The sequence below is a fragment of the Neopsephotus bourkii genome, unplaced genomic scaffold, assembly GCF_033783945.1.
Source record: "Neopsephotus bourkii isolate Nb327-2 ecotype Australia unplaced genomic scaffold, CSIRO-AGI_Nbou_v1 NB_1037, whole genome shotgun sequence".
In the NCBI taxonomy this organism is placed as follows: domain Eukaryota; kingdom Metazoa; phylum Chordata; class Aves; order Psittaciformes; family Psittacidae; genus Neopsephotus; species Neopsephotus bourkii.
In genome coordinates, this window is record NW_026901526.1 from 712,762 (window position 1) to 732,194 (window position 19,433).

The 19,433-nt window shown below is 38.0% G+C and overlaps 1 protein-coding gene across 2 annotated transcripts in view; it reads left to right on the plus strand.

Moving 5' to 3' along the window:
- The window catches only part of PPP3CA (protein phosphatase 3 catalytic subunit alpha), a 184,200-nt gene extending 164,976 nt beyond the window's left edge, over positions 1–19,224 (plus strand). The window contains exons 11-14 of one of the 2 annotated variants that reach the window (XM_061360910.1): positions 6,592–6,676; positions 11,332–11,429; positions 14,178–14,207; positions 17,441–19,224. In XM_061360910.1, coding sequence (XP_061216894.1) covers positions 6,592–6,676; positions 11,332–11,429; positions 14,178–14,207; positions 17,441–17,634 — 407 coding nt within the window. In that variant the 3' untranslated portion in view covers positions 17,635–19,224. The remainder of the gene's footprint in view (positions 1–6,591; positions 6,677–11,331; positions 11,430–14,177; positions 14,208–17,440) is intronic. The other variant, XM_061360911.1, reaches the window with a different exon arrangement.
- Positions 19,225–19,433: the final 209 nt, after the last annotated feature.

Here is a 19,433-nt window from a genome sequence, read left to right on the forward strand (position 1 = left end):
GTTAGGGAAGATATTAGAAATGTTTTCTTCTGTAGCATGTGTAGCTAAAGTCAGAGCTGGCATATGTTCATGTCTGCTTTCCCAGCGAATCCCCTTAGAGCTGTAAAATGGGATCTGTGGTGCTGGTGCTGCAGCTTGCTATGGGCACATGCTTGTACCTCCAGCCCACTGGACACGGTGGGCTTGGGTATTGTGCACATGGAAGAGGCTAGATTCGGGCATAAAAGTAACTGTGAGGGTTGATCCAAATTTAAATAAGAAGCTGATATCTTTAATGTTTTCCTGATGGGTTATGGTTTACTATCTGTACAACAAAGGAAAAATCCTCTTTCACTTAGAGAGATTTGAATTCCGTGTCTTTCCTTATTATTTTTTTCCCTTTGGGGCCTTGCCTTTTGAGGGTGAAACTGCAAGATGTATTTCATTCGTGTTCCTGATGAAACAGACTGAAATGATTATCAGCTTAGAGCTACTTCTGTAAGAGCTATATATTGACAGTCTTGCAGTGGTTCAGCATTTCCACTGTTGTTCAGTAATTTCTGTTCAGCTTCCTTGGAGGACTGCAGCAGTACAGTCCTATTTGCCCCCTGACATTTTTCTTTTGCAGTAATTCCCATAGAAGGAAATGCCTGATATCTGCAGCAGTGGGTGCGTTTTATTTGATGGAATGATCCTTTAAAATCATCGCTTGTTTTTTATATCATCAGTAGTTTCCAGGGCTCGCTGCTCATTTCCTTTCTCTCCTTGCAGTTTGAACATGCCCTGACCTGGGTTCCCACATGTAATGAGAATGATCCATCACTATGGTTTGCACTGATCATTCATTTGCTATCTTCTGTTACACTTTCTTGCCCTCTGTCTTCCCCTCTCACTTCCCCCTCCAAAACAAAGCCCCATCAGTATTGTCTGACCTCACTGCATGGTGTTCTTCTGAGCCCTTTTTTTAAATTATCATTGTTATTTTTGGTTCTGAGTCATGCATGTTGCATCCAGCCATGAGCAGGATGCTCAACAGCATGTGTTCCCCCTTTTATTTTTTTTTAATTTTTTTTTTATTTTTTATCTGTTATTTTGCTTAAGGAAACACATCATGGGGTTCTGATGGATTTGTGGGAGGCAGTTACTGTGTATGCTTAGTGCGAGAAAGCCTAAATAGCAATCGTAGTGCCCTTTGTCCCTTACATCCCTGCTGGCCTTTTGGATTCACTGATTTTAAAAGCGAGAGAATATGATAGGTCAAGTTTTTTTTATCTCTGATAGTTTCCTCTTCTTGTACTTTCTCTTTCCTGTTTGCTATGGTGATTGCAATGTAATCTGATCTAGAAAAAAATGTCTTGTGTGAACATTAGCTCATGTGCTGTAAAGATTTGTGCATCAAGTGTATCACTTAGCAACAGGAGCAGCAAATGCCTCTACCTAACCAGCATATAGCTAAAGTCCTGTTTTACTTTAATTAGCAACATTTCTAGCCTCATGCACGTGACTGAAAAAACAAACCTAATTAAAAGGGTGCAGTAATGTGATAAACAACTTGACACAAATGCTTTGTATGCATCACTATCATGATTTGGCGTAAAGACATTCCTAAATTACCTGCATTAATTTTTGTATTGCCTTCAAAGGTGTAGCTCACAGCTTTCTCATGGAAAAGATGCTGTCACAATGCAGCAATTATTCTGCAGCTGGAATACAGCTTCCCCAGTACAGTGCTGTAGTCCGAGCCTAAAGAGGATTACCAAGTCAAACTTCTTTTGCTGATCAAAACCCAGTTCTGCTGTTAACAGTGTCAGGCAAAATTTGCCACAGATCTTCAGTGCAATAAGGTGCCAGGGCAAGCTGAGCACTAACACAGAGACTGATTGAGCAAAAGCAAATGCCTTGTCCTCCTTAGGTCTCGGTTACTTACCAATGCCTTGATAAGAGTGTTCGTGATACTACCTGGTGAGAGGGTTTTAGCTTTTCTATGAGTTAATTATTACTAGGAGAGTAGTTGAACGTTTTTCCTACTGGTTTATGTTTGTTCTTCCTTTAAACCAGAAAAGTTGGCCTGCAAAGTATACTTCATCTCTGTGAGTTGGTTGCAGAGGGGCATTTTAATATCTTTATTTATACATTCATTTATTTGGGCAGGTATGTTTGTTTCTGTGCCAAAGCATTATTCATATGAGCCGTACTATGGTACATTGGTATGCTTGGCCTCTGCACTAGCCTAGCAGCATGCACTAAATAACCATGACTCTCAAAACACATGTCCTGGTGTAGTTGCACCTGGACACCGAGTGCTACACTTGTGTTGCTTTCAAACACGTTTCATTTTAAAATGCAGTGCCATGGTGCTCTTTGGATTTGTTAATTGTATGCTGCTGGACCATTTAAATATGTATGCGGTAAATAGCACAGAGTTTGGAAGAAATAGCAGGCATGTTTATCATACTAAGCTATTCCTTCAGATATCAGATGTGAATAAGCTGGAACAATTGGCTTGTTTCCTCTAAGAAAAGAGGTGTCATCAGGCAGGCACACCCCACGTGAACTGGGGGCCTGTTTTTGAGGAATGATCAAGCCTTATCAAAGCAGCTGCAGTAATGTAGGAGGAAGTGTGTGTTCAAGGGGTGGTAACACTAAGGCTAAGCTTTGCTGGTTATCTTCTGCCTGCATGCTGGTTTCCTGCAAAACCTACTAACAAGACTTTAAGCTGAAAAGTTTTCTTTCTCCCCCACCCCCATCATTCTTAATCTGTTTCTTTCCTTTTGGGTATTCCCTGCCTAATTTGTTTCTTTTCTGTTTTTCAGACTTTACTTAAACATTACGTTTCCGTTGATGTTGTCAAATGTTCTGTATTATCTTTTATTTTCATTCTACAAACATCACTGATCTTTTTCTTCCCCCTCCCCTCCCCCCCTTGGAATTCATAAGAAGATCCCATTTGTGCACAGAAGAAAGGTATTCAATAAATTGGAAGGCTTAAGTTTCATTAATTTTCCTTATGCTTAATTAGATAATACATAATGTATTAGGATACCAGTGAGAGATTTTTATTTGGCTTTATTCCTCAGTATTATTTTCTGTCTGTTCAATCCTACATCTTAGAATATTTTCTGACTTTATAGTACCTTTTTTTCCCCCATTGTTCTGCTTCTTAATCTGAAGGTCTAAATTATATTTCACACAAGTCCTACAGACTCAGCTTGCAAGATCTATGTTTGGATGGTACAAATCTGAAATCTAATAGAACTTGTTATATTATTGAAGATTCAAAGCTTTTATTCTACCTCCCAAATTATGTTTCTACTCCAGTCTTAAACTTGGCTGTGTTCATTCTATTGATACTAGGTTTTAAGTTCCTCCATTCGAACAGGGTTTGTTTAGATATTGAAAGATCTTTTAAAGATCTTTTCAGACTAAACAATCTTATTATTCTATGAAAGAAGAGTAAGAGGCTATCTGGCAATGTTTGCAAAAGCTAAAATTAACCCATTTGCCCATAGCCAGTTCTCAGGTTATGACCCATTTACTTTCACCTAAGTGTATGCTTAAGAGCAGCTGAAGTAATTCATAAGGATTTGTAGTAGTAGTGAATTTCAGAGTATTCAGACTTGAAATGTGAGTCTAAGATTTATGTATAAATAGTTAGGGAAGCCACATACTGTATGGATTAGTGGTATTCAGTCAATACTCACAGGGCAATAAAACCTTGTAAATATCAGGTGCAAAATTTAGAAAATAATGTTTTAAAAAAATAGCAGAAATAAAATCATTAATTTACTAATCTAGTAAACATAGAACATTTTAAGTCATTTTCACAGCCCTGTTACAAATTAGGAAATTCAATGGAGACCAAGATTTTTTAAGTTTATTTTTTAGTAACCTTTTTTGTGTATTGATGAGAAACAAAATACTCCCTTTAGGCCTGTTGTAGTGTATGATTAAGTATTTTTTTTTTCCATTCTTATTTTACATTTAAGTGTAAGGCATTGTGTTTCACTTCAGTGATAGAGTGTATTTGCTGTTTTCAGTTCTCAAATCTTCTGGAAGTTAAGCAGTGATTGAAAAAGGTTGAATATACTTATAAGATCTAGAACAGTGTGGGTTTTGTAATAAGCAACTAGAGATAGTGACACCTGGGGGTAAAAGACATGTTTAAGTGTTTTCAGGGTAAAAAAAGGCCGAAAAGCATGTTGTGTGTATGTTGAGAGTGGAGTTCAGTGAGATTGTAGTAACCGAGGCAGGAATGTACCCCCTCTGTTTCTTGAAGAACAGAGCTGATTCATTGCTGTTTAATTTAAATTTTTCATTAAGCTGTTATGAATATATTTAATTCAGTTGCAGCTGAATTACAGCTGTTTCTCCCACTCTTTATTGTCTAGAATTAGACATTTATGCCTAAGATTTAATGTCTTCTTTTTTTTTTTTTTATCTTTATAGTTTTTATATCTTTTCCTTATATTTTTATCTTTATGTGTGGGAGATTTGAAAGCCATCATTCTAAGCATAGTTTCTTTCAGTTTGAATTTCAAGATACAAGCTCATAATTTCAAGACAGTCTAGGGGGACAGTTAAAAATGCCTGGAAATAATGCATTAATACCTTGCACTGTTTTGGGTTAAACTTGATCTTGACCATAATGTGAAAAGTTACAGTGAGATTCATCCTGAACTTTTATGTTGTTATCCACGATATTTGTTCCTACAAATAAGTTTCTTAGCTTTCTTTTGAACAGTTCTAATATTTGTCAGTTGAGTTTATTTTAAATTTTGAAAGTTTTTTTGCAAAGGATGGCTATTATTTTTTTTTAAATTTAAGCACAGAAAAAAAAGATAGAAAATAGTACCTTCTTTTCATCTCTTCTAAAGTGCCAAGTTATCAGCCAGGCCACCTAGTCATCTAGTATTTATCATGAAGCAATGCTTGCATTTCCAGCGGTAGTCTCAAGCTTAATTGCAATTGGGAAGTCTGCCATAGGAAGGACGACAGTGTGGATAGGAGAGCCATGGACTGCCATCAGCAGAGATGGGTGAAGTAAACTAAACCTGTGAGAATTATTGCATAGTCAGCTCCCAGAAGCAACCCAACAAGTCTTCTGCATGGCAGCATTGGACCTCACCAGCATTGCCCAGAGCAGCTGGGACTGCACAGGAGAGTGAATCACTGGTGCTGTTGAAGCAGATGGGACGTTTGCTGTTGAGTTCAGTGGAGCCTGTATTTCATTATGAGCCCTTCAGGCTGAAGTTGCTTTGTGCTCATAATACAGCAAAGTTCTGCACAGCAAGGCCCCATGGCTGTGTCTTCTTCAGCTTTTTACCTCTTGCATCCATCACCCATGTTTACCAGTGTCTTGTTCTCCTGCCCAGTACCTGCAAGCAGCTCTCGCTGCCACTGCCTTGGCTCCCTGGGGCTGTCCCCTCTGCTGCCATAACCACCTCCCTCATTTTTTGTCCCTTTCTGCTAATTTAGCTTCCATGATGGACTATGGATCAGTTTGCTATGAACTGAAAATAGACATTTTTATTTTTGTCCTTGGATTCTGGAGCACTGAAGAAGGAAGTGGTACTGTGATGTGTAGTGGTTTTCAGGTGGCACTCCTGAACCTCCCATACAGCCAAGGTTACCTGCTTGCTATTCAAAAACCTTTGGGAGGAAACTTCATAGTATATGTGGTTATGATTGTGGTAATTAAATGGTTTACTTAGTATAGCATGGCATTTTCTTGGGGACATGGGAGGTCCTCTTTAAAAGAAATTCCTCACTCTGATAACTTTGGTTTTCCCATTCGGGTGGTTCTCTTGGATGCACAAATAATATTTTTGGGTTTGATGATATCCAACTAACAAGTGTACATGCAAATTTAGCTGAACTGTAGTCTCTATTCCAGCATGCCTTTTTATTTATTTGCTTATTTAAGGCAGATTACAGTGTGGGTTCACAAATTTAAAAGTAATTGTAATTTTGAGTAGGCTATAGCAGTGACAAGCAGGAATTTGCTGTATGGAACTCTTAAGCACAGCCAGCCAACACAATCCCTACCATTTCATGCTGGTCTTCATGACTCTGCCTTTAGGTTTTGTAACCACTTAAATACTTCTTAACTAGGGTTGGGAAAACCCTAACTGGACCCTCTTTCCCTTAATCTTAACCCAGTAAAGGTTTTCAAGAAAATTAAATGAAATGTGATTGTTTTCACTTAAAATTGTAAGGTTATGAACTAGATTTTAACTCCATTGTTAACTTTTAACTCCTTTTTTATGGTTTTGGCACTGTTCATGTTGAGTATCTTTTTGGCATTTTCAGTTTTTTGAAGAAATTTGGCTTCAAAAGAGTATGATCTTGGAAAATGTTTTTGAAATGGAAAATTAGATTACATTGAAAAAACAGGCAGCTTTAATGTGTAGCAGGAAAAGGATCATGTTTCTAAAGGTACTAATAGCTAGATTGGTCAAAAACGGTCAGTCTCGAGCAATAAACAAAAAAAAAAAAGTGGTTTTGGGTTTGCATATAAATGTGGCTTAATGTGATGTTTCTTGTATTTAGAGTTCAAATCACTGATATATTGTTTACAAATCCCTATAACTGCTTTTAATGTGTTTTCCATAGGAGCAACAGCTGCTGCTCGAAAGGAGGTTATAAGGAACAAGATACGAGCAATAGGAAAAATGGCTAGAGTTTTCTCAGTGTTAAGGTAAGGTTTTGTGCTGTTTCAGCTTTTTAATGTTAAAGAACATCTTTCACTGATTACATAAAGCACTCTACTGTTAATCAAACAGCAAATTTGATATTTTAGAATACGAGCCAACCTCGTTTTACTGGAACCTTTTAAAGATTGTTTTGTTTATACGGTACTGCTGTTATGGCTCTGAATAATCCTCTTCCTCAGGGCTTTTGCTGAATGTAAAACAGACCAGCAAAAGAAATCAGCAAAGAAAATTGCAATTACTCTTTCTTTTTTAAAGACTTTTTGCTCACCAGGTCTACTAATTAACTCTTAGCCTCTTGTGAGGCAAGAGTTAAATGTAGAAAAAGGGTATGTTTCATATCATGTCTTATTAAAAAGGAAGCCAACTGTCCCACTTTGTCACCCACAGTTGCTGCTACAACCATGAGTAAAGATGATCAGATAAAAGCATTAGGGTCATTTAACTAAAAAACCAGGAAGTCCTTGTGCAGACAACAGCAACCATTACCTTAGGCTGCACTCCCCCAAACACATGAGCATGAGTAACTAATTGCTACCCAGTGTTTAGAACTCTCCATTTGATGTCTCTGAGCAAAAGAGAAAACATGCTGTACTGTGCTTTGCTGAAGTCTAAATATAGAAAATAGAGTTCTCCCTCCCTTTGAGCAGAGAGTTTTGTTTTTTTTTTTCCACAGGAAATTGTATGTTCTTTGCTGTAGTCAGTTTATGGCTATTATGGTTAGTGAAAAATCAGGGGATTTTTTAAAATATGTATTAATATGCTTATATGATTGATATTAAAAAAAAGGAAACAAAAATAGTTACTTGAAGAATACACTCTTAATTTCAGCTGAAACTCTCAAACTTGCTTGATTTAAGACTCTTCCTTAGCATGCAGGCAGTGGGCAGGTTGTCGATGGGGCTTTGCATGGCCACAGCATTTCGCCCACATGCTGCAGATTGCAGCAGCATAGCTTTAGATAGCATAGTGAGATGGAGGACTTTGTTCCTGGGCTTCCCAAAGTGTTATATGTGAATTACTAGTGATGCACAAGCTCTGTTAAAGTGGTACCCATAAAAAAAGAAAAAAAAAAAAGAGAGAGAAAAAAAAAAAAGGAAAATTGGCATCTTGCCTTTTCTCTAAGCAAGACGGGGGAGCAATCAAATGTTTCCACCTGCTCCTCTGTACCAAGCCTGGCAAAGAGCCTGGAGCTGACATTGCTACCACCTTTGTAAAACAGCACCGTTATTTCTCTCTGATGATAGTTGAGCAAACTAAAGTTTTTGGAAACCTGACATTCTCCCATAACCTTGAACTGCAGCTTCTGGAGTTGCTGTATTTTGTTGTGGAGCACCTTTTGAAATATAGGATTAATTCAGCAGTAACATGGACTTTAATATACAGAAGGGCATTAAATTAGGTGCACAGCTGGTATATTTGAATTTGCCAGATGATTGACATCACCTGTGCATCAAAGGGTGAATTTTTCAAAGGGAGCTATGGGGCAGAAGCCTTTCAATGGTTTCAGGGTGGAAGAAGGGTACATGGTAATTTTTGCATGTGCCCTGTTGAAAGTGATCTGCATAAACCTCATAGCTTAGGGTTTTAGAACCATTTGAAACTTCGAGCCCTCTTAAATTATTTCACAAAAATTAACATTTTAAGGCACTGATGGAAATCAGTCTTGACCTTTCCCGAAAAGCTGTGAAATTCATCTCAGAGAGGGATATTCATGAGACAATTTTTTACCCTTATCACATGCATCTCAAAATCTCCAGAAGACCAAAATGGGCTGTATCCAGTTGAGGAGAAGCCAGTGGCTCACTCACTGAAACTGATGAGACTTACACAGTTCTTGGTTACTGGTGGACCTTAAAACTTTGCAGCGAGGACTGAAGATGAAGTGTATATTTGTTTTCCCTTAGCTTTAACCAGCAAATACACCGCATCCTTGCTGTGGTCAGAAGATTGGTCAGCAAATAAACAAGTATCTCCAGTGTGCAGTTTTGCTGACCAGTCTTCCAGGAAGAAGAGTGACATTTCATAGAATCATAGAATAGTTAGGGTTGGAAAGGACCCCAAGATCATCAAGTTCCAACCCCCCTGCCATGGGCACGGACACCTTGCTCTAAACCATGTCACCCAAGGCCTCGTCCAACCTGGCCTTGAACACAGCCAGGGATGGAACATTCACAACCTCCCTGGGCAACCCATTCCAGTGCCTCACCACCCTCACAGGAAAGAATTTCCTCCTTATATCCAATCTAAACTTCCCCTGTTTAAGTTTTAACCCATTACCCCTTGTCCTATCGCTACAGTCCCTAATGAAGAGTCCCTTCCCAGTATCCCTATAGGCCCCCTTCAGATACTGGAAGGCTGCTATGACGTCTCCACACAGCCTTCTCTTCTCCAGGCTGAACAGCCCCAACTTTCTCAGCCTGTCTTCATATGGGAGGTGCTCCAGTCCCCTGATCGTCCTCGTGGCCCTCCTCTGGACTTGTTCCAACAGTTCCATGTCCTTTTTATGTTGAGGACACCAGAACTGCACACAATACTCCAAGTGAGGTCTCACGAGAGCAGAATAAAGGGCCAGCCACCTCTTCTTCTCTTTTCATAGGAAAATTTGATGCTCCTCAGCTAGGTGCCAAGCTCTAGACAGCAAAAATGACATGAGGTTAATCTTGCAGATACGGTTCCTGTAGAAAAGCCTGGGTTATCTTTTCTGTCTTGCCAGCACAACCCACATGTAACACGCAAGAGTCTGATAATTGTGTGTAACCCCACAGACTGCAGTGGCACTGCCATCTGATCCAGCCTATTTCAGAAACCTTTGAAGTTGCTATTTGAGTCATGGTTGGTTTCTGACATTTATTTCACTAATTCTTGAAAAATGTTTCTGAATGATCAGCACCTGATCTGAACACCTTCAAAGAGCTCAGTCGAACATCCCTTTTCTAATGTGGAGTAGTCACTTTCCTCGAGGATATAACCTGAATGTAAAACTGAGATATTTTCAGCCACTTTAGTCTCAAAATTAGATATAAAAATTGTCATATTAAGTTTCAGATGTTCTAAATGGGCTTTGCTGAGAATAGCCATCATAGAAAGATTGGGTTAAGCTCAGTGGAAGACCTCACAATACCCTGTCATTGCCTCTCTCCAACTTAGTTTCACAAGTCTGAATTTTCTTTGGATATATTTAGACAGGCAGGAGGTAAATAAAATATTTAATCAGTTTATTTTCCTCTTTTTAAAATGGAAGTAAAGGACATAAGATAGAAAATCAGAAACACTGAAAGCTAAAAAAGTGTCAAAATTTGTGATACAGAGGTTTCTTGGGAATATGCAGTTTAAAGGTAATAGGAATACAGTGAATAAATTTGCCCTATGAAGGTGAAGCTAAAAGTGCCACTGCAGTTTAATCTAAGGAAAAAAAACAACAAAGAAATGGATTGAATTGAAAATGCAGATTAAGCATTTGCTTACAGTGGCAAATAATCAAGAGAAGGCAGAAACTTTGGTGTGTAATTCTTGATGGTGCAAATACTGTGTTAATTCTGGAAATTTGGCTGTTGCATTAATTCTAATTGCTTGGAAAACTTGCAAGCAAAACTGTCACAGTTTGATTTTGACTATTGCACAAAGAAGAGTGCATACAATGAGAATCATTTTCAAAGTAAAAATAGAACTTGAGTATATGTAGTAGGCAAACAAGAGTTGTTTGAAATATGTGAATAATTCAGGGCATATAGGTCTGAAGAAAATTATAAGTAGTAGAATTGCTGAGACAGTTTTGATAGACAAAGCCACATTATCCCCAAGTGAATGTGGAACTAAATTCTTTCTTTGTGTTTGCTTCCTCCAGCTTAATGTCCTTATGTATTTCAAAGTAAAGCACTTCAAAATAGGTTTCTCTTGAAGAATTGAGGTCAGTCTTGCTACTGAGAAAGTATGTCATCACAGACAGCATTACAGTACTCACATAAATCTGTATTTAATGGCTTGTCTGATAGAGCTGTTGTATTAAAAACTGTATGTATATGAAGACTGGCAAAACATATTTAGGTTTTCTAAAACATTTTTCCTGAATTCAGTATTATTTTTAGCATACAAAACTCTGAAGATCAGTGCTAGTAAGTGCTTATTAATTTTAATGAGCTTTTAGCTGCTTTTTCTTTTTTTAAGTGGCTGATGATCATTAATAAATAATGCACCTGAGTGCTGGTGTAGGCAAAAGCAAAACAACAACCCAAGTTGATTTTGGACCACATAGCGTAAGATGCTTAAATATATTGTTGGCAATAACTGCTTCTTTGGTCCTCCTCTTACCAAGTTTGTGGCTTTATTTGTGTGTATATATATATGTACTCAAATGTATGTCATAGGTTGTTTCATAGATGCAGGTTATAATATTAACTGTAGTGGGACTCTCTGTATGGTGTAGTGCAAAGGGAAACCACTTACATAGCAGTGAGGGGAACTGCACTAGGGCTAGTGGTATCACCGGATTCAGTCTGTCCTGATAAGGAGATTGTAAATAACGACATCATTGCAAGGCAGGTGAAGCATGTCTGGTGTTTAAAAAAAAAAAAAAACCAAAACAAAAAAAACATAGAGACAATTATTTACTCCTGGGTTTGTTTTTTTCTCCCTTCTGCAGAGAAGAGAGTGAAAGTGTGCTGACGCTGAAAGGGTTGACTCCAACAGGAATGCTGCCCAGTGGTGTGCTCTCTGGAGGAAAGCAAACACTGCAAAGCGGTAAGCATGTTTGTCTCTGTGTGTCATTGTGTGTAAAAAATAAACAAAGCACAGTTGGTTTTCAGCTGCAGAACCTAAGAAAAGAAATCACAGTTTTCTCAGGAAAAAAAAAACGAAGGGCAGAATAAACCAAGTGGTTTGTTGTACTGGAGCATTTGTGGATGCTTCATGTAGGGCAGCTTCTCAAAACTTGCTATGTAACACCAATTTTCAAAGAGAGGGGGGAAAAATCCCTTGAAATCAACTGTTCAGAATGGCAGATCAGCATTGCATGTGAAGTGAGCTCTTTCCACACTTTACAGCATGGTTTTGGGTTTTTTAAGAGCAGCCTTTGATACACAGAGTACTGGAGGTTCAGCTTAGATAATGACAAGCTCTTATTTTATCTGATTTGTTCTTCCTCATAGAGAATCACCAATGGAAAATAACTCTAGAATTAGATTTTCTCTCCTAGCAATTCTAGGTGACAGCATGAGAACAATTTCACTCTGATTTAAGGCCAAGTAAAGGGAAGCTCTTACAAAACACCACATTTGCCTTGCACACAAACACAATACAGATTGTCAGTTCAGTTTTATACCAAGTGCTTCTTGTTACAGGAATTCTCTAAGTCTATAGCAAGGCTGCCTTTGATAAAATATTCCTTTTGGAATAAGGAGCTGCAATGTATTTAATTTACTACTGTAAGCTCTCCTTTTTTTTTCTTTTTTTTTTTTTCTCCTGTGTGTATTGCTGTAGAGTATATTGCAGGCACATAAGAATGTCTCTTTCTTATTGAGGTCCTTTTGGCAGCGGATGTAAGAAATAGAAATGCTTTATAACCTTAACACAGTCTCAGCCTCTTGTTTTCCTGTTTCTTTCCTGGAGCATTCTTTCTCTGTATTTTTCCCTTTACTGTCTCTTTTACCTAGAAGATTCAGGTATATGGTGGTAAACCTTCTTTTCCCTTTTTTTCCCTTTCCTTTTTTCTTTTTGATGACTTGTGTGTTACTGGCATAGTAACGTTCTGCTTTGAAAATGCTGCAATATGATTCCACAGGATGCCTTTTTTAATGGGGTTTTGGTGTTTACCTAGGCTTTTCTCCATATAGTTTCTTTACATATGTCAGAAAATTTGGTTCAAGGAAACCGCTATTGCTGCACTAGCAAAATGTTAGGAATAGAAATGGATTTGAGCAAATTGCCTAAAGTTGTTACCATGGCTAAAAGGAAAATCTCCTCATACTGCAGTATTCTGGCTCAGTAAAACATTACTATACACAAGTTTCTGCATTACTTAACATGTAGTGCCCCATTCACCAAATACTCTGTAGTTTACATCGTTTCTGTTAAGCATACATCCACATTGCCATACGTGTTGACAGAAAATATGAGTAGAATGTTCTGTTGTGAAGTATACATTTCAGTCGTCGTTTTTTTTCTAATGTGTCAGTGCTGGTTTGGATCTGGTTGTTTGTTTTAATTTCCCATCCTAGTTGTCATGTTTCCTTTTAAGTTTGCTTTGGTTTCGTTCCTTAATTTTTGCCATCTCTCTTGCTAATTAGCTTGAGAGGCATAGGCTTACCTTGGTGCATGTGGGTTACCTCCTCTCATTTCCCCATGCAGCAAGGTAATAGCATACATGTTTTGGTATTGAACTCAATCCATATTTAACATCATAACTACAAGAAAAGAAAAAGGTTGGATTTAATGGAGGATGAAAAATCTTTTACATAGGGGAAAGAAAGACAAAAAGAAGAGAGGGAGTCCAAAAAACTTGGCTTCTTGAGCTATTATCTAAACCAGAGAAGTTCTTGAAAATCAAAGTTTCGTTTTAAATATTTGAGCTGTACCATTGCTATATTGGATTGCATTTGCTGATTTTGTATCAGCTTCTAAATCTCTGACAGTAGAAACAAATTCATGCTAAAGCTGATGGGAGGAATTCAAATGAAATTGTGTCTTCAAGAACAATGAATGGTTTCAAAACAGTGTTAACATGGTATTCATAATACTGCAGCAACCTCCCAGTTACAAACTTTTCTCTCTCTGATCAGGGTTTGCAATATTAGAGGTCCAACAGCTTTCAATCTTGTATCCATGTCCACTGCTCTAAATAAAATTTTAGAAGAATGCTGTTTTCAGAGATGGGGTTGACAAGAAGGATGCTTATAGATGGAGCAGACTGGGTGAGATTGCAAGCAAAGGCAAAGGTGTCTGAGCAGACTCTGCCCTATGCTGTGGGGAGGTTTCTTTTAGTCAGGAGAGAGACAAAAAATGGTTCTGAGAAGTTGTACATGTGGCTTTTGTGCTTTCTACTGGCAGCTAATGCTTTTCAAGGTGACATTGTGAGTGGTACGGATCTTGTGTGATAGCTTTGTGCCATTTTTTCGTTCTCTTTTGACAGGGCAAATCAAACTGCTCTTATTTAAAATGGGGAGAATTATACAATGACCCTTTCAGGTCAGATGTGCAATATGGAAAACATTTTCATTTTGTAGTTCTTTTGCGTCAAAAGAAAACTTCTCAAATGTGTCTTTAAAATTCTTTAGTTTGTGAAACTTCTGCTTCAAAACAAACTATAGCTTAATTCAATCTGCAAATTATTGTTTCTGTGTAAGCATTTCTCTGTCTGTCTGTTTTGCCAAAATCCAGCACTTACAGTAACATTAGTGTTGTAGCTCCTTTGCTATTCACTGACTTGTTCTTAGAGTTAAAATCCTCTGCTCATTTTTCTCATTCGTTTTGCTACCCCTTTCTTCTCTTCAGCTACTGTTGAGGCTATTGAGGCTGATGAAGGTAAATTGGCCAGTCCCCTTTCTGTTGGTGCCACAACAGATAAGGGCTCTGCTGGGTGTATTCATTTTGCTGTAGCTTGTACAGATTGTGTGGGTGTTGGGCTAACAATTGTGGCTCGGTATTAACCAAAATGTAATTGCTTTAAAGGGGAAAATGTTTTTTGGTTCTTTGGTTTTGGTTTCTTTTTTCCATTGCTGCTGTTGTGGTTTTATTTCTTTCTGAAAGTTACAATCACGTTGGAATTGCTGTACGTTGAACTAAGCACTGAGTAATGCCACAGGAGATCAGGGGACTTGGATTTCATGGGACACAACTCGGCAGCAGCTCATAAATACTCTGTGACACATAGCTCAAAAGCTGTACGCTGGAGGCTAGGTTTTGCCTCTGCCTCAAAGTACTCTCAGCAATCTCTGGTCTAGGAAAACACACAGCTTTTTATAAATATTCTCTCTTTTTGTTATGTTTTTTTCTTGGGTTTTTTTTTTTTCTTCTTTTGCTTCAGTTTGTTTCCTTTCTTTTAGGTCACTAGTAAAAACTTTTTACTGGTCTTTTGTTACAGTTCAGCATGTTTCTGTTTTTCTTTAAAACAACATGAGACATTTGTCTGAAAGATGTCTGCTTCCTCTGGTAGTGGCAGTTTACCCACTGGTTATTAACATTAGAGCAACCATTAACACCAGCACCATCTTAGCTACAAATACAAAGTGACGGACTGCCTCAGAAGATTTGTGAATGTTTAGTATGGAAAACCATGGTGCTTTATTGACAGACCTCTAACTTAACTCTGAAGTAGTTTTATCACTATGGTTAAAACCTCAGTGATCACGTATTGCAATGTAGATGCACAGTATTCGTCCAGCACTGTGAAATTTTGGAAGAAGAATTTTCAGAATTCCCCTTTAAAACAAAATTCTTCAGTTGTATTTTGTTCTTGCCCCTCTCAAATTTTCTGTGGGTATTTTTTTTAGTGAACAAAAATAAAAATCTGATGATTGCTGTCTGTTGGTAAGATGTGCCCTTTTGGCCAGTTGAATTTGTTTTTGAGTTTTGCAAAGCAGTGAATAAAATTACAGAACAAACAAGTAAGAGAAAATACAACTGCTTTCTAAATAGCAGTGAGTAAGCTGCTATTTATGTTGGAATTATCTATTCCTATTGGCAATATCTAATCTGCAGTGTGCATTCTTGTTGACAGTTTGGCTGTTTTCTGTGATTTTCTGTGACTATGTGTTGTGTTTTAGTACACTCTTAATGTAAACTGCTAATACTCATTGTCTGACCAGCAACTACCGCAGAGCATCTTCCTCAGTATTACAGAAGATAACATGTCTGCTTGAAATACAGTCGATTGAATGTGCCCCATTCCAACAATATGCGCCCTTCAATTAATTCTTGCTTTGCCATCCTTGCTAGTTAGACACCGTAACTATAGTTCTAATGACTAGTCTATGTAGACAAAGCTAAAGATGGAGAAAATGTTTTGCCCTTTACCAACTGTCCTTCTGCCGTTTGATTCAGGGCCCAATAACACTAACTGGGCTGTGCTACTGGCAAGCTCCAGGACACAGCAAGTGTTTCAGCTTCAACACAGCCATCCATTAAACTATTGCTTTAAGGGATTGGCCTGGGTGTTTGTTAAATGTTTTCATTTTTGTGGTAGGAGATAAAGTAAAATAAAACCCAATAATAAAAAAAGAAACTAGAAAAAACTCACTGTAGGGCCTGTTCTGTTCTCACTGTTCCATCACTGCTCACTTGACTAATCACCATTATGATGATGTTGTTTTCTGAGTTGAAGTATAATACGTGTTTTAAAACCCGTGCACTTCACAAAGTTCTAATATAACTTTTGTGAAACTGGCTAAGGAGCTAAATCCTGAGGCAAACAGGATCATTCAGTTTTTGCAGGAATGGTTGGCAAAAGTATCAGCATGAAAATGCTTTTCTCGCTCCCTTCAAAATGTAAGGAGTGGTAGATTGGTACCAGGGATGTTCTGGGATTTGGGCTTTGCTTCCTTTTTTGGTTTGTTTTTTTTTCAACAGAAGTTACCAGCTTATCCAGACTCAGGACTGCATGTTGAAAGGAGAGCAGGAGTACTTTGGGGTAAAGAGGAGATAAAGGGAGGGAAGGAATATTGAATTTGATCTTTGAAACTCCCCTACCATTTTCTCCCGAGGGAGTCTGCAGTTTCCTGGTACTAACACACCATTTCTGCTCTATGGCATGTTAAAATAGAGACATAGCAAAAGTGCCAGTTCTGGAAGTGCAGTGCATTGATTTGGTGCAGATAAGAGAAAAACATACAGAAGGCGATGACAAATTAGCTGTGGAGCTGTGACCCGCTGTTTGCCTACAGTGCTTTTTTCTCTTTTTGTTTTAAATCTAAAGTTCTTCAACTCTTCAATTAAAGACAGAAAAAAAAAAATAAAAGGAAACAAATATCACTCTCTATGAATAAATTCCTCAGCCTGTAGCTGCTTTCTGAGGTTGGTGTGGCCTCATCAATGTTGCTGCTGAAGGGCAGATCAAAAGTCCTCAGGTTCAGTTGGAACTTTGGTCCTTTGTCAGTGCATTTCCAAAGTAAAATTGTACAAATATGCCAAAATGAAGATATCCCTGGTCCGTGTTGCACGGCATTACTGCTGTTTAACTCAAGCGGCCCAGGGACAAATCAGGGAGGGTAACTACCCTGAGCAATCAACAAGCAGCTCGCCTTGCGTTGAGAATATAACATTTCCCATAGCTTTAATGTGTACCCCAAAAAACTGGTCTCATCATGTCATCACCATCTGTAACTGACCAACGCTTTTCCCCCTGGTCTTTGAAAGTCAAATGGGAGTTTTGCCTGATTACAGATGTTACAGCGAGCCACAATGTCTTTAAGGCTGTAAATGATGATGACAAATGCTAACTCGCTGGCTCATGGCTGTGCCCTAAGCATGGTTCCTAAATGCAAACTGTAGTTTCATGTCAGCTTCTTAGCATTTTAAGCTGAACCCCAGTGGACAATCAAATACTGGAAGTTTATCTTGTTGAAAAACAATAGTTGTGTTGCAAGAGACAGTGGTGGTTAACCCCCAGCTCTTTCCAAGTATGATAAGGAGTCGGTCACATCAGATCTTCTTGTTGCCGCCTTCACAAAGAAGGACTTTTGCACTCATTGCTGAATTGGGGGAAAAGCTGCCGAGAGTTTTACCTTGCTAATTTTACTTTTTAATAATCCTTTATTTAGCTATCAAAGGATTTTCACCCCAGCATAAGATCACTAGCTTCGAAGAGGCCAAAGGCTTAGATCGAATTAATGAGCGAATGCCTCCACGCAGAGACGTGCCATCCGATGCCAACCTTAACTCCATCAACAAGGCAATCTCCACAGAGACTAATGGCACGGACAGCAACGGCAGTAATAGCAGCAATATTCAGTGACCACTGTCTGGGCGGGGGGGTTGAGCTGCAGGGCACGATGGGGTTGCTGCACATCAGCAGTGGGATGTTCTTGCCTCTGATAATAGCTTACTTGCTCTGGGGGCCAGGTGTTGGATTCAGTTTACAAAAATCATCTATGAAGAGATCGTCAACTTTAATTTGGTGGGGGGTGGGGGTCGGGGAGAAACACCTCCTTTGGATATGCCTTTAAAATGCTTGTAGAAAAATGAAAGCTCATGCTGGTATATATTGCAAAGTTAGGGGAATGAACATGTTTTCCTACTGCATTGGGAGCGTCTAGGTATGTTACTGAAAGGCCTTTTGTTATGTTACTGGACATGAAAACTTTGTTTAATTTCTTACTAACTATTGTACGTTTACAGTTGCAGCACTAAACATGGACAACATCGAAACATTTTTAACAAAATGTACAAACTAAATAAGGACTATTTATTGATAATGTTTTGCTACTCTTGTCAGACAATGGCTATGAAATAAATTAGGCAGTCTTTAAAAATATAGAGGAAAAAAAAAAGAAAAAAAATAGAATGTTGGAAATTTGTTTAAAATGCCAAAAAAAAATAAATGAGAAAGAGCGAGTGAGAGAGAGCGAGAGAGACAGTTTAATTTTGTACAGATTATGCTTACCTCAGGTTTCTTTAGTGTGCTTCGATGCCCTTCTTTAAATATAACACTTATCTTACTAATTTGGCAGCAATTATCTTTTTCTTTGTTTAAAAACAAACAAAAAAAACTGGAATAATGATAACATTTATCTTTCTTTTTTTTTTTGCTGTTTATATTTAGGGGTTTGGTTTGGGAGGTTTTCTGGGTTTTTTTGGTAAATCAAGTCTTGGTTGTGGCTTGCTGAATTTAAATATTTATGAGTGGTGCATTTTTAAGTATAGTGAACAAGACACCATATTAAGTGCAGTGAAAAGCATCTATATTCTGTAAAAATCTGCCTATGCATGTTTTTTAAGAAAAAAAAAAATGGCTGTATAGGCCTGTATGGGACTGTAATGCGCTTAGTGGTCTGACTTATACTGGAAATGTATGTATACTGGCGTACTTTATATTCTCTAAAAGAAAAATGCTTAATGCCTTTGAAATTTTGTAATCAAAAAAACAAAAAGCTTTGAAAAATCTAAGGGGAGAGTATTCTTAAAGTTTTTAACATAAGCTTGTCAGTGCACATATAGATGGGTAGCATGTTTAGCAAACCTTGTGAACTTTAAATAAGTTTGTAGTTACATGTGAGATTCTAAATGCATGATAACTGTTAATGTCATAATGGTTTAGTCATTTTGTTCTGTTCTGTCATGTGCCACAATGTGTACTTTTTTCACTTTTTTCCCTTTGTATATCAGTTACGGGTTTCAACTGGTTCATTCTGAGAAAGAAAAAGAAACAAAATGAAACAGTCCATTGATATTTTTTAACAATTGTATAAGTGCCCAAGTAATTCACTACAGCCTACAGCCTTGCCTTTGTAATTTGACTTCGAAATGTTGGCAATCAAAGCATGCACTTGTAACAATGAAAGAAGCATTTTATATTACTACTCAATAAAAATGTGCATGAACTTAAGCACTCTTCCCTTTCTTGCTGGCTCTGTCACAGAAGCGTCCGCAGGCATATGCGCTCGTGTGTGCCTGTTGCTCTCTTTTGCTTTGGACAGGAGAAGACCGCCGGTGTAAGAGAAGGATGGCTTATTTCACAACCCAAGGTCAGTTCTTTACTAAGAAAAAAATTCATTTGTTACCCAGCTGGTTTAGGCTACTGAACATCTGCAGATT